We start from the raw sequence: 27,815 nt of genomic DNA on the forward strand, positions 1-27,815 counted from the left end.
CATTCCAGATTAGAAAAATGCTTTTCAAAAACACTGCATGCTATAATGGCAGTCATAATACTGTGGCATTAAACCACAGCCCAATACTCTCAACACAGAAATATAGACAAATATGTCTCATAAATGTTCATCTTTTTCCACATACTTCTGAATTTCAGTTCCTCGGCTGTGCTACTGGGAAAGCTGTTATGGTCTTATTTTATGGATTGACTGACTGCCTTTTCCTTGTTCTTAGAACATCAGCTTTACTTTAAATGCACAAATCCTTGTGCATACTTCCTTAACCACCAATAAAGGGAACAGTTAATGTGCTACAAAGCAAGAAAAATTGACTTTTAAAACTGAGCATTTTTCTAATGGTCTTACCTTTATATACAGCAGGGTTTCTCTGTATAGGTTGGCACTGTGGTTATATGGGCTGGGAAATTTCTTTTTGCGGGGGGGCCTGTCCTGTGGATTGTAGGATGTTCTACAGTATCCCTTGGCCTCTACCCTCTAAAGGCCAACAGCTCTCGCTCCCTTACCTTTCACCAGCCAGTTGTGACAACCCCAAATGTCTTCAGATGGCCCTCCTCTAGTTGAAAACTGCTGGTCAAAGGAAGAAGGAACTGGGTCATAGAATTGTGCCCTTCAGATCACTGGACAGAAGAGCCTCAGTTCCAGCTTTATAGGGGATTACCTACTGCTTTGGATGTGGTGATTCCCAAAACACATGCTGGAAAGCTCGTAGATTATCTGTTGATACCACAGATTCAGAAAGCAGGTCAAATAATCAGCACCGTAACTTTGTTTTGGAAAATAACTTGCTTTACCTCTGTTTCACTCTTCTCGCCATTTTCGTTTCTCAACTGGCACGTGGAAACAAATGAAGGTTTCCCATTAATCTTCTTATATAATGACTTTTTTCCTTTTTCTGTTCTGTTTGTTTTCCCCCTTCAGCTCCCTCAGGCACAAAAGGTAAATTCTTTTCTGTCACATTCCAGTCACCCCCAGAACTCACGAGTCATGCATGCCTCCATGGTGTTGTACATTTGGCACTGCTCATGACCAGTGAAATGGTTTTTTCCCCACGGCTTCAGAAACCTGAAGTTGGGCAGGAACAGAGAGGCCAGCACACTCAGTTGTCCACTGCTCCTTTGCTGAGTTAGTCCCTCCAAAGGACCCTGTGGTGGCCAGTGATTGGGGGGTGAATCCCTGCCTAACTGTTTCTCTAAGAATTATCAAATAAATAGGTCAAGAATAAGTTTGGCGCATTCCTTCCAACATAGCATTCCAGACCTTCTCTGAAATAATTTTTAGGGAGACAAATAATGTGAATAATTCGTAAGTTGTGGTGACCAAGTTTAAATTTGGGGCTCCTAGCCAAATCTCCAAAAACCCTTCTTGGATTTTATTAATTATAAGAATCAGCAGCTCTTTTGTTGGCCTCATCGTCCCAGAGACCGTTAGAGCAGATTTCTTGTCAATGGCCAGACCCTTTCACTGGTCCTCATTGTCTGAGATGATCTAGTTCCACCATCTAGAATGTTCTCTGTCCAGAAAGACTCCATGTGGTTGCAGTGATGACTTTGCTGTGTCACCCTCATAACACGTCATTGTATCCTAAGGACATTTATGGCAGAAAATATGTCACTCATTGCCCGCTGCATTGTTCTTGTGTATTTCACAAACATAAGCAAGACTTCTGGAAGACACAGCAATTTCTGGGGGCCCAATGTTTTGTTTCAAGAGTTAAGGTGGGGCGCCACCCTGAAATTTAAACAGCATCTCCTTTGCTCTCCAGTTTAGAGCAAAGATGATTTGGTTCCTTCTCATTGAGAGAGAGCACAACTGCTCTACTAAAGGCAGTCTGTTCAGACCATATGGACAACCAGAGGCCTAGAAATCATTACACAATTACTCAAATATATTCGAGATATTTAAACAAGGCAAGACATGCTAGTGTGTGACTTGGCTTGTGGTAATGTTTGATTACACTTCAATGCCGTCACAAAAGGACTGAACACTTGATTGAAAGTTAAAGTATTCAAGACTCACAACAGCTTCCAGGGTAAATAAATGGTCAGAATTCCAGATTGTTTGGAAGGCTCAATGTCTTTGATAGGATATGCTTTCTTCATTGCCTACATTTGAATTTTTTTGATAGAGAGACTTCACAAATTCTGTGCCTAAAAATGGACCAGCCTCAATTTATTGGCATTTATTCACCAAATTTCCACTGATCCATATACAAAGTATTCCTATACAAAAGTTATAGAAGATGCTTTATGAATTGGAGGTGCCATAAGCTATAGAATTTTATTTATTTTTATTTTATTTTTTGAGACGGAGTCTCGCTGTGTCACCCAGGCTGGAGTGCAAGGGTGTGATCTCAGCTCACTGCAGCCTCACCTCCTGGATTCAAGCAATTCTCCTGCCTTATCCTCCGGAGTAGCTGGGATTACAGACATGCACCACTGTATCTGGCTTATTTTTGTATTTTTAATAGAGACGGGGTTTCGCCAGGTTGGCCAGGCCGATCTTGAACTCCTGACCTCAGTTGAATCTGCCCACCTCGGCCTCCCAAAGTATTGGGATTACAGACGTGAGCCACCTCACCCAGCCAGCCATAGAATTTTTAAACAAAGTTCAAAACAGAGCAACACAGAATATAGTAAGAACAAATGTTGCTGGGTGTGTAATTGTTCAGTAGCACTTACTTCCTTGCACTCGCTTCTTATGTCATCATGTATTGACTCACATCACATGCCCCGTGGAGTGGAGCATATTATTGTGGTCATATAAAGTCCAAAGTCAAGAAAGGTGCCTCAGCTGGCTTCCTGATTTTTTTTCCTGTCTCTGAGTTATGTCAGACATACCAAGGGACTTGTTCTATAGCCCTAAGTGAAAAGGAATAGCTTTGCCTTCTGCTCCTCATGGCTAGAAATTGCCTTTTTTTCTATTAAAATGGAGAAAGGCACTTACCTTACAAAATATTAAGAGATCTATGCGGCATAGTTTCAGAACGCTTTGTGAGTAGTTTCTGGGAAATTCAGCTCTTTGAAGAAGGAGTTTGAACATAAACCTCAGGTGTCCAGGCTGGAGGGTGAGAAGAGTTGAGGGAGAGGTGCACTACAGATTGGAGGCATCCTCCCAAAGGCTGCAAGTCTCCACCTGGTGATGTATCAGCATCCCCGCCCCAACTCTCCCACCCATTCCCCAGTATTACCTCAGCGACACTTGCAGAGGCCTTTGCTAGAAGGCTGAGAGTCTTGAAAGTGTCAGCTTTCCTTAGATTTACCGTCTTGCTGCTTGACCAGCAAAGGAATGTGGTGGTTCCATTTTAGCCTTCATCCATTTGATACCATGCATAAGTTACTTAACCTCTCTAAGCCTAAGTGTTTTATTTATTTAAGGAGAATGATAAACTAACTTTCCACTTTTGTTTTGAGAGTTATTTCTCTTACCTGTTCCTCGCACAGAGCCTGGCATATGCTAGACCCTCAAAATGTAGAGTTCTCATTGCCACTTGGCTTGACTTGACCCCTGGTGCTTCAGTGCACATCAAGAGAGCAGTCATGTATGAGGGGTGGTCTGGTTCCTCTGCACAGTGTTTTGTGATTCTGACTCAAGCCTAATGAATAATTGGGAGAGGAGAAAAGAGCCCAGCAGGTATGTGGCGCTTCCCCCATTTCATGAGAAACTAGGTGCTTGAACTGACTGCACCTTCTATATGAAGTCAGAAGGAAATGGAGATTGCTCTTGAAACCCCAACAAAGCAAAGACTTGTAGAAAGTATTGTTTTGAGAGGTTTCTTCCTAATGCCTTTGACATTACCCATAGATTTCACCCATGTGTGGCTGTGATTCTAATGAGCTCTTTCCAAACCCCTGAGTTTGTTATTCCAGGGGTGAAAGAGAGGCACCCCCAGCCGCTTCAGCTTTGGCCTGCTTTTCACATGAGGTCATGAGCGCATACGTTGGACCATATGGTGTCTGCATTTGTGCTGTGTTTTTGTTGGAATCTGCCATTGTATCATCTGCAACTATTTTCTCTATAAATATTTTAAATAGTTATGTCTCTGTAAACATGTTTATTTTAATGTCTTGGCTGATCTGCGACTAAAAATGTCCCATTTGGGTGTCCCTCTTATGTGTAGCGGCCATTAATGATTGTTGTCTGTAAGTTATGGTTTTCGTGCTTCTAATATTTTGAGGGTCTTCCAAAACTTCTCTTCTAGTTCTTTATGACAATTTCTTAGAACAACGGTTTGGAAAAAAAAATTACGTATTTTTTCTATGATTCTTAAGCATCTCCAAGATAATTCCTAGACTCTATAAATTTCAGTCCTTGATATGAAATTGGAGTGGCACTAACTGGTGATGAACCTAATAAATATGAAATATTTTTACCAAATATGGAGGCAGTATCCCGAAGTTTCTACTAAAAAATATGTAACAATACAGATGCAACACTTTCAAGGCATTACAAATTCATTCTTCTGGGTGGAAATTGGACCAGTTTCTCCAGGGGATTGATTGTCCCTGAATTTAACAATGAAGAGAGGTCCATGTATGTGTAAGAAAGCTCTGCCTTCTTAAAATTCTTCTTTACTTCTTCAAAAATGTCTGAGAGATCCAATTTTATGATAATAACATAGCAGAATTATCCAAAGCCATTTACAAATATATGTTCAATAGTCATACTGTTGAACAAAATAGTCCATTTTTTTCTAGCTGCATTTTTTCTTCATGTAGATTCTGTCCATAGGAGCTAAACATCAGTTATTCACTGCAGGATGAATTTAATCAGTATAGGTTTAATCAACAGAGAGTGGGCCTTAAATGTTCAAAGTCAAAAATACTCCTCTGGGAATTCCAAACGTGGCTGTTTACGTGGATTAATGTGTCCAGACACTGGTACCATTTCCCTTCATTTTCTGCTGCGTCCACACAACTTTGGAATTTGCCAAAGACAATTTCTTAAAGGTTTCCTAGGTGCTCTTTCTTTCCTGACACCGTATTAGTTAATATCAGCCTGAGAATTCTGAGAAGGCATAAGCATTTTTCACAAAACCATAGTTAAAGCAAACCACATCTCTAATCCTGTTTGGAACAGCAATTGATGCATTCAGGGCCGCACAGTATGGCAAAATGATCCCTGTTTAATAGCCCGACCGCATGTTTTGTTTCCTGTTAGGAATAGCTTAACTTGCCTCCTTGAACAAACACAGCAGGGTTCAAGATCTGTTGTTCTATGCCTGCTGTGATATTCTGTGCTGCTTAACTTATATGAGGACTCAGGAGTGCATAAATTAGCTTCTTAAATGGAGGTCGATTTTTGGTCTTTCTTTCAGGATGGAACTGTTTTATTAATTTCTCCCCCTGAGTGCAAATGGCATCCTGAATCTATTTGCATTTTTTTGTTTCCTTGTTTATGTCATATTTTGGAGGAATAAATGGAAGTATTCATTTATCTAGAGTCTTTTCTTTTTCTTTCTTTTTCTTTCTTTCTTTCTTTTTCTTTCTTTCTTTCTTTCTCTCTCTTCTTCCTCTCTCTCTCTCTCTCTCTCTCTTTCTCTCTGTCTCTCTCTCTCTCTCATTCCTCAGGTACAAATTTGTACAAGTAGAATTTGGCCTAGCTCTTATCTCAGGGTAATCAGATTTCAGCAATTGTGAGGCATCATTTATCATTCTTTGCCTCATTTAACTTCTGTACTTCGAACAGTTGAATTAACTGTCATTGAAAATAGAAAATTGAAAGTTTGCGAACCTTCTGTTTTTGTAGAACTGCAGGTCTAGTGATTTTAGTGTTTCATTACAGTTATATAACCAGCTAAATTGATGCAAATGAAGTGAAAAACTGAGAAATGATAACTATTTACATTTGGTTCTGGTTTATGACTCATTTACTTTTACCTGTACTTTGCTTTGCATGTAAGCTATTATTATGTCATGTTTTGAAAACACTATTTTTCTCCTTATCATTTACTATTTTATAGTAACATATAAGGTGCTTTTTATATGCATTCCCAAGCTGGGACTGTTAAGATTGATATACTCACAGTCTGAAAAATGATAGCAGCACCATGGGCTACAGCTTAAATTACTGGATCTCTTTTGTGCGTAAGTCCGTGGAGCTAGAAACCAGACCAAGTCTAGTCACTTCAGCTTTTTCCATACCCAGTGTGAGTGGCTGTGCAGAAATCCGAGTGATGGTGTATTGCCCAAACCTAACAATGCTTGTATAATCAAGTTCTTTGTTCTCTGCTGTAGTTCTGTATGAGTGTGTCTGTCGCAGCCCAGAAAGGCTGCTCTGCTGCTGAGGAAGGAGGTGAACTTTGCAAGTGTACCCATGTGAGTCTTGGCTGAACCCTTTTCCGTCCAACTTTGCACTTGAGACCATAAATAAATGAATGCAAGACCCTCAGATTCAAAGCGCGTGGCTTCCTAATGGCAGCATAGCCAGCAGGGCAGCACATAGGCACTCTAGCTGAAGCCCGGTGTAGGTTCCTGGGGGACCATGGAGCTCTTTTTGGAAGCAGGATGCTATTTGCATTTCTTTTTTTTTTTCCTTTTTTTCTGAGATGGAGTTTCACTATTGTTGCCCAGGCTAGAGTGCAATGGCATGATCTCCACTCACTGCAACCTCTGCCTCCCGGATTCAAGTGATTCCCTTGCCTCAGCCTCCCAACTAACTGGTATTACAGGTGCCCTCCACACCGCCCAGCTAATTCTTGTATTTTTAGTAGAGACAGAGTTTCACCATGTTGGCCAGACTGGTCTTGAACACCTGATCTCAGGTAGTCCACCTGCCTCGGCCTCCCAAAGTGCTGGGATTACAGGTATGAGCCACCATGCCCGGCCTGCTATTTGCATTTCTTATTGAAAAGAAATAATCTGTTAATATCAAACAACCCCATAGTGTGTGTCTACTGGTGTGTAATGGGGAAAATCAGGGTTTACTCCATTTTTATATTTATTTGAACATTTGAAGTGTTTATGTACTATTTTTATGCTTTATATACTATTTTTCCTGATTATTCAGAAAAAACAAAGTAAGAACAAAAGATTCTGTTTTATTATGAGCTTTTTAAAAAGTTTTCTTTTAGCTTTTACACTGTTATACATGAAAATTGATAAAAACCTTCAAGAAAACAATACCATTACATATCAATAACTTTCATACTTTCAGGCTTTGACTCAATAACCCTCTTTTGCAAAATCTAGCCTAAATTGGTCAGTGACTTACAATTTTATTTATAATGAGGAAGAGAAGAGCCAAAATACCTGAAATGAGAAAGTGGTTGAAAAAATCATTGAACTTCCAAAAGATAGAATATGAAGAAGCCATAAACAAAATGATGATTCAAAAAGAGCTTTAATACTGTAAGAAAATACATTATTTTAAAATCAGAGTGTAACGTTTTATGCACATTATGCTCCTGTTGTGTGTGTGTGTGTGTGTGTGTACAAATAGATGTACAAAACTGTATTGGAAAGAAATGCATAGACATGTTTCATAGTGGCTATTTCCTAGTGGTAGGAGAACAAATATTTATTTTGTTTTCTTCATACATTTTTGCATATTTTAAATTCTGTATGAGCATACATTATTTTTCATAAGTAAATGATTGTATTTGTAATAATGAACTAATTGGATTACTCCTAAATGCACTAAATAGACTAACAAGAGTTAACATAATAATTGTCTGCTGAGCCCAACTTTCACAAGAAATGAACAGATGAAAAAATGGGAAACCCAAACTCAGTTGTAAAAATACACATCCATACATACATGCATTGATTTTTGGTACAGACAGTGATCAGAAGGACAATGGTTTGTAAACAGTGGATTTACATGGGACAAGTCTAAAAGTACCTTTGCTTATCAGTAATTTTTTAGCCAAAGGCCCAGTCCATATCGGATGCTTAGAGCAACATTGATCTGAGCATGGGAAACCCACAAAAAATCGCAGGTGTGTGGTTAAACTGTGAAGGTCACCCACCCCACACGAGCCTCAATTGGTAGCTGTTGCCTGTCCTCCTCACACCTCTGGTTGAGGGAAGGGCTACCTTGGCTTAAAAGTGGAAAAAATGAAGTGGAGTGAGAATGGCATCTGCCCAACTCGCTATTTGGATAATGTTGTACTGAGTTGAGTAACCTCTGGGATTGCACTCACCACTGCAGAAGGGACGCAGTCCACTCTTACAGGTGAGGCAAAAGAGCCCATGGCTGTTAAGACTAACTTGAGTCAGCTGGACATGGAGTGGAGGCCCCACCTGCCAGTTCTCACTGGTAACCTTGGGCCCAGGATACCACCGTCCTGAGCCTCAGTTTTTCTTGTCTTAATAAGGTACAGATACGTCCCTTACAGGATTTTCCTGAGGGTACAGCAGCAGCACCTGCTCGGGGCCCATCCACACCAAGTGTTCCATGATGAGAGGTAGCATTGGCCATGGCAGGGACAGTAATATTACTAATAATGCTAGCAGCTTTACACCTTGTTTAATGCAAACACATTTGATAAGGTAAAAGCGGAAATGGTTTCTTTTAAAAATAGGCGAAAAGAACTTGGTGTTTATTAAGTCGAAAACCAAAAATTGATTTTTACATTTCTTAACATCTCAATGCTTTCTAGTTTTAGACTTAATTTTTAGTGTCTTAGAAATCCTCATTTATTTAAATATGTGAATGTTTTCTATTTATTTAAATCAAGCACAGTTATAAAATGTGACTCTTTTAAGGTGCTAAAACAGTATAAACTCTACTCACAACATTGCTACAATTAAACTGCCTTTTCTTTTGAATGTTAACGAAACATCTGAATGAAAACAATGCAATTTTAAAAGTTGTTTTCATCTCAGTTGTTCTTACATCCCCCGAGATATATAAACTTCTTCCTTCTATATACAAAGGGAAGGCAGAGGATTGAGGAAAGTTATTTCATAAAGCTGTTTGAATTGGGATACCATGGTATTCATGTCAGCATCCCAATATTTAGCCTGGGTGGTCTTGAAGGGGATATCACAGAACACTAAATGTTCTGTTTCCTTGCTTCTAGATGCAATTCTGTAGGTCATTTTTATTGACACAAAGATGATCTTGAAGTCAAAGAGTTGGATTTTCGTTTTGGGGTCTCTTCTGTATTTCTTGGTAGATTTACAACACCTGTGTCTATCACTTGACACACTGGATGTTTCCTGAAACGAATGATGTATGAGTCTACACTTTATAGCTAAGGCCTTGGAAGAGGCCAGCTGAAGAACTAGTTAAAGGACAGCTGCCAGTATGTTAATGAAATAAAGAACTAACCCAGGAAATAAACATATTTTATTTTCTGATTGCATTAGAGAGAGATAACACAAGAACACCATTTTAATACTTGGGCAAATTAGATTCGATTTAATTTAGTGACTAATTTGAGAAACAAATCTATGTAAAATATAAGAAATCAAGTCTATATTAAATCAATGTCAAATCATCATCAGTGATTTTAATCTGACTTTACTGGTTCTCATAGAAAGGGATTTCCTGTGTGGAAGATATACTACGTTAACATGATGAGTTACTCAAGAGAAAACACACATACCATACGTGCATACACGTAGCTTTTCTTTACCTTTTTGGCAAAATTTTTTTGATACAAGACAAATCTAATTTTCTGATAAAATTCCTACCTGTATTGTTTGTGCACATTAAAACTGAAAATTAATTATTTTAATGAAGCAACTGCCTTTCTGTTTCTCTTAGTAAATTGAGTCACATATTTAACCATCTGGTCATGTTCAGCTGCCTGATGCTTTTTCCAGTCATGTTATTTACTGGTCAGATCCCCAATAAATGGATATATATCCGTTATGAACCCAAATGTAGCCTACTTCCATGAGAACTGAAGGAATGGCTCTGGATGCGCTGCCAGATGTCTCATGCCAAAGGATTCAACCGAAATGACCCTCTGGGGTAAACTGGAGCAGTTGTGCAATCCTGTACATCAGGGCTACCAAGAAGTTCAAAAACAAAAAGTTAGATGTTTATCCCTTCAAATTAACTAGAAGGATTTTGGAAAACCCAACCAAGTTTCATGAGGTAGAAAAATGTCAAGCAAAGACTAATGCCATGGTATGGATTTTCTTTTTCCAGAAATGACTCACGAAATTGAACCACTTGCTGAATCATGAGCCCTGTGTGCTTGGATGGGACCCATCCATATTTGCCCAGGCCTGGAACACATTAGTTGATTTACTGGCTGGGTACTTCTGAAGCATCGGTCCCTTCTTCCCAGACTTCCTTCCCCAGACAACTTCCTTTCCAATGGGCATTCTTCCTAATCTCCTTTAATATTCATAATCATAATTAATTATAATTAGCCACCCTCCACCCCCACCAACTTCTTTCATATTATTTAACTGGTAAGACCAAGATATTCTATCACGGGATGAAAAAGACATGTCTTCCTATTTTGATTATGCAGTTCAGGAGACAGATGAAATTCGAATCTTTGGATTTCAAAAAGGCATGTGAATTTCTCTGGCCCAGCCTGGAATGGTCTTTTTGAGATTAATCACACTAGTCAGATGTCCCAGGCACTGTGCTAGGTGCTTCACATCTATAATTCCACTTAATGCTTCCAAGACCTCTAAGGACTTTTCATATTTGAAGGATGATCTGCTTGGTTGCAGCCTCTGTCACTACATTTTAAACTCCTGAAGGCCAAATGTGGCATTTGTCTTTGTGCCCTAAAACAGGAGACTGAGGGTGGAGTGGTTACTACACAGGCTCTGGCATCAGTTAGACCAAGACTCAGATCTCTATTCTGCTGCCTTCTGTACCTGGAGCAAGTATTTTGCCTTTTTAACTCCTTCATCTGTAAAATATGCATATGCATAGGCACTTTGCAAGGTCATTGTCAGGGTTAAATTTAAGGCTATGTAAATGCAAAACATTTACAGCAATGTTTGGTAACAAGTGACAAATGATACTTGGCAATGGATATGGAAAGGTAGGCATGTGGATGGGTAGCTGGAAGGGAGGATGGAAGGATAGATCAATAAAAATGACTCAGCAAGTTTGAGTAACCTTCTCCAGCATGTTAATGCAGGACTGTTGGCTTCTGTAGCTCTTACTTTTTGTCTTCTCCGTGCTGCTAAGCACGTTGCAGTGTTCAACGAAGCTGTTGTTTTTTTCAAGTCCTTTTCCTTTATCACTGTGACATCAGCTGGACATTGTGCACCAGCTTCTCAGCACTTCCTTACAGTCTCAGTCCAACCAACTGATACAGGCCCAGTGCACGAAGATACTCAGTGACGGAGCCATGAGCAAGAGGAGGCTGTACAACGTGAAAGAGGGAGCACTAGCCCCCGAGTCTTGCCTGAATTCTGCTACTAATTTTCTGTGCCTCCTCTCCTCCCTGGGCCTCATTTATGAAATAAATTAAAGGATACTGTTGGAATAAATTCATTTAAGGACCATTTGCTGAGCATATCTTGTGTACCAGGCTCTGTGCTAAATGGCATGAATGAAAACAGGAATCATTCCCAGCTTCTGCCCTTGGAACTCACAGGCTCTACACAGTTCCCAGCATTTCTTCCATCCACAGTCTTCAGCAACTCTGCTCCATTAATAGTTTGCACAAATTTTGGTCCTAGATGGTATCTTTGGTTGTAGAATAAATATGATTATCTTTGTAGTGAAGTTTAAGAACATCTGGTTCTCATTTCCACTTAGTTAGGGAAGGTTTTATGGAGGAAGCAGCATTTCAAGGGGTCTTTAAACAAGGAGAAGGTTTTGTCCCAGGGCCCTGAAGCTCTGACAGTTGCCTGTATTTTCAGGCATCTATTTGGAGGTGTCTAAACCACGTTTGTAAAAATATGAACATTTGGCCACCATGGGGGGGTCAATTATGTGTCATGACTCATCATAAATATTGACGAAAATCCAGTGTCTTGTGATAATTTTCGTTGTCCTTAGTCCTGGGCATTCTTGAAATAAGCAGGTTATACCCAAATAAACAAAGCAGTTTCCAAGACAGCTTTCAGATATGTTACTCAGTGATATTCTCTTGACCATGGCTTTATGTATATATATGTTCCGCGTCAAAGGCAGTATCCTCCTGCTCTCTATATGTTTAATCATAAAACATATTCCCTGATGAATGACATATCCTAGAATCACTGGGAAAAAAGGACGGAACATAAAAATTTTCCTGAATAATGATTTTATTAGAAGAGGACTGTTTTTAGATTTTCATGTATATGTTCCAAGATTGTCCAGCATTATATTCACAAAGTTGTCTCCAAGTATTATTAAGAAAAGAAAGAGAACAAACCAATTCAACAATTTAGCTCATACAAGATGCAGTTAAAGTTCCAAGAGGGAAATCTGTTTACTTTTGTATTTAAACAAGTTAAAATACAGCAAAATCTCATAGAAGAATATGGACGGAATCTCCAAATCTCAAATGCAAAAGTCTCTCAAATAAAACTGCTCACAATCAGCAGGCCTCAAGATTATCACTAACAAGGCCAGGCGCGGTGGCTCATGCCTGTAATCCCAGCACTTTGGGAGGCCGAGGCGGGTGGATCACTAGGTCAAGAGATCGAGACCATCCTGGTCAACATGGTGAAACCCCGTCTCTACTAAAAATTCAAAAAATTAGCTGGGCATGGTGGCATGTGCCTGTAATCCCAGCTACTCAGGAGGCTGAAGCAGGAGAATTGCCCGAACCCAGGAGGCGGAGGTTGCGGTGAGCCGAGATCGCGCCATTGCACTCCAGCCTGGGTAACGAGAGCAAAACTCCGTCTCAAAAAAAAAAAAAAGATTATCACTAACAGTAGTGGAAATCTAAGGATTATGAGAGTAAAATCCACAGCCAGAGTCAGATGATGTTAACATTAGCCTAGTAGGCAGTGTTGATGCAACAGGATTTCCTTGCCCCACGTTTCAGTGGATTTTCACCTGCGTTCTTCCTCCAGAGAGTGTCTGTATCTCCACCAGGGGTGTGTCTCCGGAAAAGACATCCTCCTGCACATGCCCAGCACAGTCTTACTAGTTTCTTTCCCTGATATGTCTGCCTAGTATTGAGGATAAGAGATGCTGTGATGATGGAAGGGGGTGGGAGATTTGGGGGTGGTGCAAGTAGGTGGCCATTGAAAAGTTAGGTACAGAGGACTTCTTTGGTTGGTGGAGAAGGGAAGGGTGCAGAGGTTTTGTCTGGGAAAGGTATCTGAATTGCCACATAGTCTGCTTACATCCCCTTTTCCAGATTTCTGTTTCCCTGCTGTTTGCCCTGGTGCAGACTAATTGTACAGAGAGTTGTTCTGATGGCTTTCTGTTGTCTTCCTCTCTCCTTGCCATGGAGCGTGCACACTGCAGGACATGGGTGATGTCTCTTTCCACTCTCACCCCATTAACCCTATTACGTGCTACCTAGAGAATTGCCCTTAAGAATTCCCAAGTCACTGGTAGACTTAAGCTCATGGGGAGAGGAGAAGGTGCCAAGGAATTTGCATCTCTTTTGTTCAAGCTGTATTTGAGAAAGTGGGTGTGAAAGAACCTATCCTTTGCTGTACTTCCCTGTCACATTCTCAGATCTGCATATCTTAAAGAACCAATGGTTCTCTTTTCAAAATGTCTCTTCTGATTTGCAGATGTGCACAGCTGTGTTTTTCCACCTTTTCATACTACTTTTCTGTGAAGGCAAATGTTATTATCAGACCTAATTGTTGGTAAGCCTGGCTTTGCTTCAGTTGCGTAGGTAACTAAATGACATCGACTGGCATTTAAATATATATATATTTTTTAGTTGGAATCTCGCTCTGTTATCCAGGCTGTAGCACAATGGCATGATTTCGACTCACTGCAACCTCCATCTCCTGGGATCAAGCAATTCTCTTGCCTCAGCCTCCTGAGTAGCTGGGATTACAGGAGTGCCCCACCATGCCCAGCTGATTTTTGTAGTTTTACTAGAGATGGGGTTTCACCATGTTGGCCAAACTGGTCTCAAACTCGCAACCTCCGGTGATCTGCCCACCTTGGCCTCCCAAAGTGCTAGGATTGCAGGCGTGAGTCACCGAGCCTGGCCCCTGAATACGTTTTTATTGGTAAGGCCCATACTCTGGAAACAGCTTTTTGTCGTCGGGATCTTGTGCCTGCAATTTACCCTAACTGCCACTAGATGGTGGCAGTGTCTTTTCATAGAGTGCAGGGTGCTGTTGAAAGGGAGACAGCAGAAATACAGCTGCATACTTACAAGTTATATACACACATATAAAATATTTATGTATTATAGTATTATACATTTACATTATTTACTAACATAGTGAATATGTTGATCAATGTTAATAATAAAGCAAAACACAAACGTAAGGGGAGCAAAACATAGAAGAAATACGATAATTGATGAGAGTTAGTGGATTAGCTTTTGTTCGTGACTTGGAGCCAGTCCTCTATCTGAGCCAAGTTCACCATTTGTGCACAACCTTCCCTTTGAGCCCAAGCCTCCAGGGCTGAGCAGATCTGGCACGAGGCTCTGCTGAAAACCACCTGGCAACCCTCAAATGGGCTGCCAAGAATGCTGCCCTTGGCTTGCTCAGATGCCTTCCAGATCCAGCTTGCCTCCTTTCTCTGCAGCTTGGCATTCACCCCCAGGAGCTTCCAGCTGCAGAGAAATAGAGGTTTCTGCCACCAGCCCTGGCAGACTTCCTCTGAATAAGGCAACCCAAACAGATGTCCTTTAAAGGTGGAGGCTGCCCAGGAAGCAAGCAAATAGCCACAATTGCTCCCCACCACGGGGAGCCACTGGGGAAGCAGCCAAACTTCTACTCATTGTGAAGGCTTGACATAAAATCCTAATGACAACAGTCATTTATACCATCATCAAGAGTGGTCATTACCATCTAGTGTTTGGGTACTTTGCAGGTGCCTAAATTTTTTCCCTCATGGGGAAGACACGCAACCATCCATCTTGGGAGTGTTGGTACCCTTTTCCCTTTGGCCCTTCTGGCCTCAGAAATTTCTCCTTTGTGTGAACTGTACATGGCACTTGGGACCACCTCAGTGGGTGTCTAGAGCTGCCTAGGTCATTTATGGCCCAAATTGGCACTTCTAAGAGTCACAAATCCATTTCATGCTCATTGGAGCTAAAAGAGAAAACTTACTGGCTCAAGCAACCCAATAATGGAAAAGTGCATTGGTGGAATTGATCTTGGGAAGGAAGGCATCCAGGGATTGGGACCCTCCCAGTCTTTGCCTCTTTTATTTCCTCCCTCCATCTTTCTCTCCTTCTTCTCCATCGTATGCACACACACTTATACACACACACACACATTCTTCTCCCCTCTTTGTGGGTTTATTTTATTTTTTGCAGTCTCATCGCTTCTCTGTGACAAGGGGACACGGCTGTCAAGCTTACATTCTTATAGCCATCCACAAAGAAGAGTAGGGAGTCTTTCCCATTTGCTCCAGGTTGGAAAAAGAAAAAAATCTCAGGTAGCCTAGCGTGAACCATGTGCCTAATTAATAAACCAATCCGTGCAGCCCAGGCAGAGTATGTGCGTGCACACTTGTGTGCGTGAAGTACTCTGGTTAGCACAGCCTGGGTTGGATGTCCATCCCCACCCTCAGGACAGGAGAGCTTGACTGCTAAGAAACCTTGTGGTTGGAGGGGGTGAAGTGGACCTTCCTAAAGGAAGGGGGTGATACCTGCAGAAGAATGAAAAGAAAGGTGCCAGACAATTTAAAAGATGTCTACCCCTGCATTGTTCCATTTACCAGTATCCTTAAGTATAAAGCAATGGAATGAACTCACTCTGCGGCAGACTACTTCTCCTGCTTTTGCTAGACTGGCTTTCAGGAAGCATTCTGAATCTGTCATATAAACCTGACAGATATTGATAAACACCAGGCATTTTCACTTTAGTTCATGCCAGACCTGGAGAAGAGAGCCTCTCTGCTCACCGAATGGAAGCCAGCACACCATCCTCGGCCAGGTCTCTTCCTCTGCCACGTTAGCTTTTCTTTCTCCCCTAGTGGACTTGAGGCTCCTTGGGGATAAGACCCATGCCTTATTCCTAGTTGTCTTCCCAGCACATGGCACATAGCTGATGCTCAAGGAGTGTTTATTAAGGAAATCAATGAGTAGTTGACTAGGTCAGCAGCAAAATGGATGGACCACAAGTCTTGTGCTGTTACGCTCTCTGGGGTCACACCCTAGGGCTTGCCATGTTGCCAACTGGTGCCATTGGTGGGAAACTAATAAAGCATTAAGAAGTAGGCCTGGCATGGCTGCATGGACCTTGCACATGAGTTCAAATGCATATTCATATGAGCCTACATGCATGATTAACTTGGGAAGCTGACAGGAAGCAGTCAATCTGTTGAGCAAGTTTGTGTTTTGTAAACCAGATGTTCAGTATTATTATTCATCATTTCCTTTGATACCAGAACGGTCCCCATTATGTAGCATGGGAAATGAAGGATATGGAATAATATACACTTATTATACAACAGAGTACCACAACCACAGATTTCAGAGGCCTGCTCAAAGCCTGGGCAAGTGTAATTGCACAGCAGTTCATTTTAAGATTCCCACTTGGACTTAAGTTAATGGGATTTTGCCCAGATGGACCATGATGACCCCTGTCTCCTGCTTCTACCCCTTGGAAAATGAATGTTGACTCTATGTCTGCGTTTTTCTTGGAAGCCACATGTATGAATCATAAGCAGCACTCTTGCCTCAGTAGCAGCTACAGGTTGGGGGGCCACAGAAAAGCAGAGACCCCTAGCGTGTTGGGGGACAAAGGATTTCTGGTCATAGAAGTTATTCTGCTTGGTGGTCTGGAAAAACAAAACAAAACTTGCCATTGACTGCTATTTCCTATGGCAAGAGTACAGAATGTCTTTCAATCATAAAGTGCTTACAGTGCAAATGAACTTGCAAATTGATGTGCCTTCTCCGTGAGGTAGTTAAGATTCACAGAGTCCAGACCTGTGGGGACTGGGAATGATGGAGCTGGTGGGTGCAGAAGAGAGTCTTGATTTTGTGCAAATGGTATTTCTGTGTTCCTGCCAGCTCTTGTTGCCATAATGATGAACTGGTATACATGGGAAAGCCTACGGGTTAGTGTTCTGGCCAAGCCAGTTCAAATTTGGGCCAGAACTGCCCCTAGGAGAGGTACGTGAGATCATAGGCCCACATGTGAACAGTTGCCAGACTGAACTCACTGCATTTCCTTTGTTTACCTGGGGCTGGTTACAAATGAATGGTTTCAGTACAAATGCAATATTATGGGTTTCTTTTTTAGAGTAATGATGCAGTAATTACATTTGGAATTAGCTCCTGAGTGAAGTTGATACTATATTCTGGCTTAATATTTTAAAGTTAGTTTCTCATGATCTTGTGTTTGTGCCAGGACAATTACTGGTGATTTATAACTGATTTTTACTGGTTGCAGGAAAAAGGCTTCATTTCTCATTATTGTCAATGGTATGTTTTGATTTCATCCATGATACATGTTGGCATTGCTTGAAATTTGATTTGAGTTGCAAAGTGGAAGTTGTCCAGGGTTATGGATCAGCTCAAATCAGTTTTCTTTATAGCATTAACGATTAATCAAGGAGTAACAATATGGGAAGACTTTTAATTCTAAGAGAACTGTTTACCATGGGCTGGTTCTGCCTTTGAGAATGGCCTTGCAGGTTTCCAGTGGTCGCCATAGTATGCTTTGAGTATTTTAAGCAAGATGTTAGAACCATGTTTCCAAAAAACTGTTAAAACTGTTATATACTGTATATCCTGGCTGACTTGGCTCTTGGCAACACTGTCAGCATCATCTCATAGTTAATATTTTTTGGTTATTAGATTGATGAATTAAATTTGTTTACATATTCTTACACCCAAATTAAGATGCCAAAATAATCAGTTACATGATTACCATGTATATTATTGGTTGTGATTCTCTAGAGATAGCCTATAGAGGTAGAGATAGGCTATACAGATAGGGTGGGGAGGAATTTAGTTTAAGGAATTGGGTTACACAATTGTGGGGCTGGCAAGTCTGAAATCTATAAGGCAGGCAGGCTGGCAGGCTGGATAGTCTAGCAAGAGTTGATGTTGCAGTCTTGCATTTGAAAGCAGTCTACAGACAGAATTCCTTCTTTTGAGGGAGGGGGACCTGTCTTTTCTCTTAAGCCCTTCAATGGATTGGATGAGACCCACCCACATTATGGAGGATAATCTGCTTTACTCAGAGTCTACTGATTACACGGTTAGTCATATCTAAAAAACACCTTCCCAGCAACATCTAGACTGGTAGCTGCTCGGACAACTAAGCGTGATGGCCTAGCCAAATTGACACATAAAATTAACCACGTCACCGTGAGTTCCCAGTCCTAGATAGACCAGGAGATTCTTGCCTCATGTTACTTGACGTGGAAGACTATACGGCTATCTTGATATTCATGTAAAACTAATAAAAACATGGCCCCTCCACCCCTGTTGGGAGTTTTTTCCCAACACCTGCGAGCTTCTCTTCACCTCTCATGATTATTGTTGGAAGTGAAGTGGAAAGGATTGCCTTCTACCAAAGCTTCTTGCATTTTAATATACATACTAATCATTAAAATAATTATTCACATTCAGAGGGTCTGGAGTGGGGCCTGAGACCAACAAGGACTTGGGTGCTGCAGATGCTGCTGTCCTGTGTACTACATTATAAGTAGTGACGCCCCACAGCTCTAATAATCTATTAGAAGAACAAGGCAAAAGGTAGACTAAATTTAATGACTTTTACTCAAGAGACCAGCCAGTCAATGGGGGCTTCAAACACTTAGATTTTAGGATCTTCTCTTTATAATGCCTCTTCCCAAGTAGACTGAAGGAGCAACACCTGATTATTCTATGGAACTAAAGCTATGGAAGAGAAGTGTCCAAACATCAGAAGAGAACCCTAGATTGAAGGTAGTGGATTCTAGTTCACAGATTACTTTACTTGGGACTTTAACAGGCTGTGGAGCCAGAAGGACTTGCCTGGTCAATTTTGGTGCCTGTCAGCAGTGCCTCCAGCCTTAATCTCATTTTGGGCTCTGCTACTTACTAGCTGTGTAACCTTGAAGGCAGAAAAAAGAAGCTGGCATCCTTTGAGCATTACCATATGTGAGGTACCATGCTGGGCATTTTTCTATTTTATCTTCATGGCAACACTGCTGGGAAATAGTGGGCATTATTTCATATGAGTATGTGGAGACTTCACTAGTGCAGTTAGGAAAGATTCAAAGCTGAGATTTAGAATCAGATTTGTATTGGGCCAAAGCCTACCTACCATGTTCCAAGACCCTATTTCCCTATTTGTTTAGGACAGAGTTGGGGCTCCTGCCTGTCTCCCCACACTATGTGAGAAGCAGGTACAATGATGTGTCTTCACGTGTCTGTAACCCAGTTCAGAGGTTTACAGAGGTGGAACACATGCTGTATATTCCAAGAGCCATTCTTATAAGAGAAATGATTAACTTCTTCCTGGCACGTGCGTTTTGTGATTTTAGAAGTCAGATGATAAAGTTTTTTTTTTAATTTCGTTTTTGTTTTATTTATTTTCCATCTGGAACTGGCATTCAGAGACCCAGAGAGGTAAAAGGGCCTCAATTGGTTAACTTGGGGGAAATAAATGCTTCAGATTCTGTCATTTTTAGCAGGGGCAATTCACCAGACCCCTTATGTGCGTGCTTTCTGATCTTCAATATTTGGATTAAGGAGAAGCTTAAGAAACATAAATGTCTGGGAGGTAAAACAGTGAAATAAACCTGTGCTAATAAAATAAAATGAGTCAGGAAGATCCAAACAAGGTTCTATTTGAACCAAAGTGGCTGAAAGCAGAGAACAGATTGGCTGGAGTGACTAAGGACAACTGATTTTGTTTCCCCAGCAGGGAGCTGGGACTGTCCTCTGCAAACCCAGGTGGAGACTCGTTGTGCTCCCTCCTCCACTAAAGGCTTGGGCAGGCACTGGTCCATCTCAACAGCCCCTGTTCTGGAAAGGACATGGTTGTCAAGGGGGTGGCCTCCAGAACTGTGGTTTCCAGATCGTTCTCCGGTAACTGGCTTTTCTCTCCCATCCAGCTGACTGATGATCAGGGCCTCGTCCTGATGACCACTGTAGCCATGCCTGTGTTTAGTAAGCAGAACGAAACCGTGAGTACAGTGGCTGCGCTTCCTGCTTGATGCTAGGAGGTGGTTTTCTCAGATCCCCTCTGACGCCAGCTCTGGTGACTTTTGTTTTTTAAGCATAGGATGTATGTCATTTTTCCTTAGTGTTTGATCTTGCTGTTAGAATCACCAAATCAAAAACAGATGAGAGGACCCCAAGCTGGCATCATTTTAGAGTTTGCAGCACCTTTCCGAAGTTTAGGTATTAGAGGACCAGAGGAGGAAAAGCCCCAGAGACCATCCTTGATGATGGTGCACTGACCACTCCCATTTATAGTTACCAGCCTTTTATTAGTTTCCTAGGGCTGTTGGGAATGAAGAGCACAACTTTTTCTATCTTAAAAAAATAGAAATTTCTCCTCCGACTATTCTAGAGCCTGGAAGTCTGAAATCAAGATGTCGGCAGGGCAATGCTCCCTCTGAAGGTTCTAGGGAAGAATTTATCTTTGCCTCTTTCAGCTTCTCAGAGCCCCAGGCATTCCTTGGCTTGTGGCAGTGTGACTCCAATCTCCGCCTCCGTTTTCACTTGGCCTGTTCCGCTTATGTGTCTCTCTGTGTCCTTCCCTCTTACAAGGAAGCCAGTCATGGGATTTAGGGTCCACCCAAAAACCAGGGTGATTTTATCTCAAGATCCATAACAATTACATCTACAAAGATGTTATTTCCAAGAGGCATTACATTCTGAGGTTCTGGGTAGACATGAACTTGGGGGGACACTTTTCAACCCACCACAAGGCTTAATTCCTTTCTGACATTGGAAAGTTTTAGCAAATCGCAGTGGCCACCTGCCTTGGAAATTGATGCTCTGGAGGCCTATTCCTCCACCTTGGTCCTTGGTTGGTAAAAGTGTTAGGGTTATTACATCCTTCTCTGGCTATTTAGTCTCTCTCTCCTGGGCACCAGATGGCAGTGTAAATTGAGAAAGCAGTTAACATGCTGTCTTTCCTGTAAAAAGCTTTCATAAGAGAAACTGGTGAATGTTTAGAGCCCTTAGCTGTAGAAACTATTATGTTTCTTCAAATCAATGTTTAATTTTCAGGAGAGAAGAGGGAGGCTATTATAGTGTCTTGCTATGAGTGTGTGTGTTGGGGACTGTAGTAGTTAATGGTTAGCCTGAGAAACTCTTACTTTACCCAGTAACATTTTGGGTGGAGGTTGGGGGATAGAAGAGACTGTTCTTGGAGATCTGGGTTAATCCTCAATCTCTATCATTTGGCGAAGGCACCAGACAGTGATCCACAATATGTGACTTCTCATGAGATTCTATTTCTTTTGCCAAGTTAACTTACTGTATTATAATCCAATGTTTATTTTCAACAGAGATCGAAGGGCATTCTCCTGGGAGTGGTTGGCACAGATGTCCCAGTGAAAGAACTTCTGAAGACCATCCCCAAATACAAGGTAATGCATGACCTAATTACTGAAGTCAGAGCCACAGAGACACCCAGAGCCTTGTTTTCACAAAATTCGGGCTTCAAGCTCTGCTTTCCTTTGGAGTGGTGTGTTTGCCCACCGCTATTACAACCTGTTAGCCTGTCTTTGTACCATCTGCACAGTTATTTAAAAGGTTTCTTTTATTATTATTTACAATGACTTGCTGTTTTCCCTATTTACCTCCTCTCAGTTTAAAGAATCAATGTGATATTGTAAGTTTTGACGTGATCATCGAATTTTTCTGATACACACAGGATATTGACATGACTGGTTTGCCTTTTAAAAAGATAGTCCAGGCCAGGCGCGGTGGCTCAAGTCTGTAATCCCAGCACTTTGGGAGGCCGAGGCGGGTGGATCACGAGGTCGAGAGATCGAGACCATCCTGGTCAACATTGTGAAACCCCGTCTCTACTAATACAAAAAAATTAGCTGGGCACGGTGGCGCGTGCCTGTAATCCCAGCTACTCAGGAGGCTGAGGCAGGAGAATTGCCTGAACCCAGGAGGCGGAGGTTGCGGTGAGCCGAGATCGCGCCATTGCACTCCAGCCTGGGTAACAAGAGCGAGACTCTGTCTCAAAAAAAAAAAAAAAAAAAAAGATAGTCCAGAGTGTTCTTAGCAACCCCCATCCAGAAAACTCTCCTATTTCCTAGTGGGAACTCTTTGGAAAAACACATCAAAAAGTGGGAGGGGGATGCCCTTGAGCACAACCCAGGTACACAGCACTGCCCAAGAGTGCTCTGTGCTCTGAGTGTAGGTGTGAGCATGTCATGCCGGGGGCATCAGAGAGCAGCCCCCACCAGGTCTGGTTGCTTCACTGGACAAAGGGCTCCGCCGGCTGCACAGGGGCGAACACCACATCCACCGCCTCCTTCCCCAGCACCAAGCAGACTGGCTAGCTGGTGTCCATTTCTGGCCCACTCAGATTAATGATTCCCCATCTGGAGGGAGGCCAGGAATCAGGGATTATTGACTGCCAGGGGCTTCTTTCTTAGCAGCACCCTTCCTGATATGCTGGGGCCTGATTTCCCACAGCTGTGAGGGGCCCCTGGGCTTTCCTGGGCATCAGGTAGAGGCAGGCAGTGTTTAGAGCTCGGCTCTGCAGGTTCCTGGCTCCATCATTGATGAGGTGGGTGTGGACAAGTCCCTCAAATCCCTCATTCCCCATCTGTCAAATGGTGACCACCAGCTTTATCCACCGGGGCTTTTATAATCGGGGTTAAGTTCCTAGAGGCATGATAGGACATTTTATTGATCCAAACCCACATAATCAGTGTCGGAAACTGTAGTTCTTAAGAAACTGAAAGTCAAGGGTGGAGATGAGGGAAGACTTTGAGGCCCCTAAAGATAGTGGACCTTACTTTTGTTGAAATCGCCAGGCCTAGGTGTCCAGAACTGCTGGCTTGTGGTTTCAGGAAAGGCATCCTACCTGTAGAGACTGTTTCCAAACAATTCTTAAGCCTCTTACTTCACATGAAGAGATTTAGAAACCCAAGTACAGGGCCACTGCTTGATATGTGTTCAATAAATCAAGAAAGAAGGAACGTGGCAGGGAACCAGTGACAATGACCCTTTGTGTCAGTTTCTCCAAGCTTCCTTTACCAGACAACATGCAAAGCTCTTTATGGCAATATCTCGCTCACCAAGGAGACATTATAGTCACCCCCATTTTATAGTTAAGGAAACTGAGGCATGGAAAGCTTAAATATCTTGCCAAATCTCACACCTTCCAAGCAGGAGAGCCATGATTTTAACCTCTGTAACCCCGGTGCTACCAAGAACAATAAGAGCAATGACAATCATAATAGTAACAGTTAAAATAAAATCATAAGAATAGCTAAAATATGCTAAAACACTTATTGAACTTCTTACTGTGTGCTTAGTGTCATCTAAAGTACTTCACATGCATTATTCCTATTGATTTCTAACTACACACCCATGAAGTGGGGACCATTTGGCCTCATTTTTACTTGAGGATGCTTGAAATAACTTTCTCAACATCATTCTGCTAGTAACAGATGAAGGAAACAAAGCATATCAAGGGAATAGAGGAAGGAGTTCAGCTATAGAAAATTAACCAGCAGGGCTTGAAATGTAGGCACGTGCGTTTTGTGCTTTTCCAAGGGTCAAGTTGGGACCAGAGACGCAGATATGGCATATGTTAACCAAAGGCGTCCTTCCCTCTGGTTCCCATATAGAACCTTATGAAAGGTGTGCATGTCAGCCAGGGACAGCCATGGCCAAATGGGCCTCTCTTATCCAGGAGAGGAGAGCTCCAGGGAACAGAGTTCAGGTCACACCTTGCCCTCCTGATTAACACCTTGTAAAGATGAGTCAGCTCTTGGCTCTTGGGGTTTTTCCAGAAGATAGAATTCTTTCTTTCTCCCTTAGCTTCATAGATTTTCCCACAAGCAATCAGACTTCCTGTAATTTTTATTAAGAATTCCAGACACCCCAGCAATAATTTCCAGACACCACGACCTCTGTTAACATAACGAGCCATTTTATAATTGGGTTCACTTCATTAGCCCAGTCTCTCCAGTTGGAAGGGAAGTGCCTCCTTTCCCCAGGCTGTTGGACCATGCGGCTCCTGGCCTCCAGGAGAACACGCCTCGGGTCCAGGGCTCCTTTGGCAAGCCCAAGTGCTGGAAGGCCTTGTGTTCGATCTGTTCTCCATTACTCCATGGGACTGCACATTAGAATGGACAGGAAGACTGGTTGTATTTTGGATGAAACAAAATGAGTGATTTCATCAGTGTATTGATTTGTGGCCAAAAACTAATGTTGGACATTGTCATATAATAAGTTTTTAATTATTCGAGAGGCTCATTCACAGAAGGTATTACATTTTGAGATGTGGTCAGAGCTGCTCCTCTTAGGTGTACATTAGGATATAGCTATATGCCACTAACCAACACACAAAACATTCTGCTGTTATTTTCTCAGAATGCTTACCTGGAAAGGATTTTAACCAGACAGTTTCTGAATATCAGGAAGACTTTCTCAGGTTCAGGCTTGACAAGGACTGGCTGTGCATCTGCTGGAGCAAATCAGCTTCTCCTTCTCAGCTGATTTTTAATATTGACTTTAGTTGGGATTTTCAGGATGAGCTAGGTAATATTTGAGTAAAGTGATACATGTCTTTAATACACAAACTGTGAATGCTTACTTTGTGTCCCACCTTGTGCTAGGGACTGGAGAAGTCAGAGTTAAGTGAGGTGGCTCCTTTCCCACACAGAGTTCATTCTGATGGAAGAGGTACTGCCTCCAGTTCTTTCTTCTTCTTTTCTCTTTTTTTTTTTGAGACAAGGTCTGGCCTCTGTTACCCAGACTGGAGTACCATGGTGCGATCTTGGCTCACTGTAACCTCCGCCTTCTAGGTTCAAGCGATTCTCCTGCCTCAGCCTCTAGAGTATCTGGGATTACAGGCACCCACCATCATGCCTGGCTAATTTTTGTATGTTTAGTAGAAATGGGGTTTCACCATGTTAGCCAGGCTGATCTTAAACTCCTGACCTCAAGTGATCCTCCCGCCTCAGCCTCCCAAAGTGCTGAGATTACAGGCATGAGCCACCATGACTGGCCACCTCCAGTTCTTTCCAGGACAAATCAGAGGAAGGAAAGAGAACTACCTAGGGTTGAGAGGCAGAAAAGTGAGTGTAGCTTTTTTTTTTTCTTTTTTGAGACGGAGTCTCACTCTGTTGCCCAGGCTGGAATGCAGTGGTGAATTCTCGGTTTTCCGCAACCTCTGCCTCCTGGGTTTAAGTGATTCTCCTACCTTAAGCCTCCCAAGTAGCTGGGATTACAGGCATGTGCCACCACGCCTGGCTAATTTTTGTATTTTTAGTGGAGGCAGAGTTTCACCATGTTGGTCAGGCCGGTCTCGAACTCCTAACCTCAGGTGATCCGCCTTGGCCTCTCAAAGTGTTGGGATTATAGGCATGAGCCACTGTGCCTGGCCAAAGTAGCATTTTCAGGTGCCAGGGTAAACATAGTGATGATGGTATGGAAAGGACAAAGCAAAAGTGCAAGTCAGAAGAGCCTTTTTACAGGAGATGATCTGAGGCTGACCTTATAGTATGGCTGAGGATTAGCCACAGGGAGAGGGAAGGGGGGATGCTGTGAGTAGCTGGCATGTGCGAGTAAAGGTCTGGCTGGGTGAGAAGACTGCAGGGGAGTCATTGCTCCTGTGTGCCCTGAATGGCAGTGTGTGGAAGGAGACAGGGCTTGGTACCCAGGTGGGGACCGGACCCCAGGGAGACCTGATGGGCAGGCCTGTGGATCTGTCTTGCACATGAAAGGGGTTGTTAGTGGCTGTTACAAAGGAAAGCAACATGGTCAGTTACCTTTGACTTGGATCAACCTGGTGGATGATTTTTTTGGGATCAAGCTCTGAGGCAGGAAGAAAGTCAGGACCTTTGTGGAAATCTATTGAATTAATATAGCAGTGGTACGGTTGGGTAGCAGGGTTGAATTGAAGCAAACCTGGAAAAAAAACATTAGCAGAATTTCATACTAATGATGCTGTAGTTTCTAACTGGGGAGGCTGTGTGGGTCATGGTGCCGCCTACTGAGAGAGAGGAGGAGGAGGAAGAGCAGCTTTAGAGGAACTGCACTGTGACTGGGTGTGAGATGCCAGAGGGATGGCCAAGAAGAGATGACCACTACCCTTTGGATACTTGGATTGCCACTGAAGGGAGAGACTAAGGCCAGAGCAAGGATCTAAAGAGCAACAGCACAGAGGTGGTCGCTGCAACTTATTGAGGGACAGGACAGCTAAGACAGACAAGGGCTGCTGGGGACAGAATCTCAGGGAAAATGAGTACTTGAGGAATGAGTGAAGGACAAAGATCCTATGAAGAGGAGGAGTATGGGACCTGGAAACTGAGGGAATAGTGTGGAGGAAGCAATGACCTAACAACAGCAGGAAGATTCGGGGGAGGAAATCCTGTAGGGTTTGGCAGTGAAGAGACCACTGCAACCATACAGAAAGAATTTCCATGGCATGTTTGGTGGTGGAGGGAGGGCAAAGGCAGAGTGCAGTGGGGTGAGGCATGAAGGGGCAATAAGGAAACGGAGATGGCAGTCAGATAATGACGGCAGGACACTGGGACGGGCAGATGCGCTCAGCCTCTGCCTTCTGGGGGACGAAGCGGAGAGTTTAGCTAAGCTGTGTAGAATCTACACGAAGTGCAGTTTCTTTTATTGTTTCCCTACTTCCATTTTTTTCTCTTTCTTCTTTCCCTACTCATCTTCTCTCCATCCCAACCACCCCACCATAGAATTTTAACTACATGGTAGGACCTTTTCCCTCATGGAACTTACATTCTGTTAGGGGATGCAGACATGAAATAATCAAAAGTCTTGATTACTTATACTCAGCCTCACCAAGAATCGGTTATTATAATTTTGATAAGTACTATAAAAGAAAACTACAGCCTTAATAGGAGTCCCGCCTTCTTTTGAGTATGGCTTCCCACAAGCACAACAAGAAGAACCCAAGTAATGTACATTAAGAAGGTACTGAATACATGAGCTGACTATAAAATATTATTTGTTTTGTTTAATTTTGAATTCAAATTCCCAATCAAGTACTATTTTTGCCTTTCATGGAAAAAGCCAAACTCTCAGTTATTTTTTTTGACCCCTCTAGTCCATCTTAAACTGAAACATAATAATGGTAATTAATGCAGTGTTGACGGTGTCTGACATTTTTCCAAGAGACAAGATGAAAGAGACGATATACATCTCAAAGGATAGGAAATCTCTGGTTTATCTTTCACAACATAATGAAATATACTTTTATCATTAGATTCAAGTAGAATCTTATTAAGACTTGCTGTGCAAGGTAACTCCAAGAGAAGATGTCTGTTGCCCTTGACTACCACCTACATATTTGCTTTATGTAATGCAACGGAAACTTTTAATTGCCAGTGTTAAATTCTCTGAAGTTAATTTCACATCACCTTGACGTTAAGCTAACAAGCAGACAGGGTCATTCCTGGTTTGTAAACTCTGTTGTCTGGATCATTTAATAGTATCATATTCAAGAATGTGAGTGGCAGAGAATGTAAAGAAAATTAACAGTGGGGCTCAGAACTGTGAAGTAACTCCTCAGGAAAAAAAAAAATAGAGGATTTCTTTTTTCTTCTCCCCTTTCACTGCTCTGGCAAAACTGGGTTACATTTTCTTTCTTCAGAGAGAC

The 27,815-nt window shown here is 42.2% G+C and overlaps 1 protein-coding gene across 5 annotated transcripts in view; it reads left to right on the plus strand.

Annotated features, from left to right (window-relative positions):
* The window catches only part of CACNA2D3 (calcium voltage-gated channel auxiliary subunit alpha2delta 3), a 963,339-nt gene that overhangs the window by 699,636 nt on the left and 235,888 nt on the right, over window positions 1–27,815 (plus strand). For 4 of the 5 annotated variants that reach the window (XR_002478711.2, XM_021671646.1, XM_064367210.1 and 1 more), the window contains 3 exons: window positions 940–957; window positions 20,092–20,163; window positions 21,499–21,579. Coding sequence is in view for 4 of the 5 variants with exons in the window: in XM_021671646.1 (XP_021527321.1) it covers window positions 940–957; window positions 20,092–20,163; window positions 21,499–21,579 (171 nt within the window). In the remaining variant the exon portion in view is untranslated. The remainder of the gene's footprint in view (window positions 1–939; window positions 958–20,091; window positions 20,164–21,498; window positions 21,580–27,815) is intronic. The other variant, XM_021671645.1, reaches the window with a different exon arrangement.

Source organism: Aotus nancymaae, unplaced genomic scaffold (assembly GCF_030222135.1).
Source record: "Aotus nancymaae isolate 86718 unplaced genomic scaffold, 86718_ANA_hifiasm-v0.15.2.pri h1tg000067l, whole genome shotgun sequence".
Classification (NCBI taxonomy): domain Eukaryota; kingdom Metazoa; phylum Chordata; class Mammalia; order Primates; family Aotidae; genus Aotus; species Aotus nancymaae.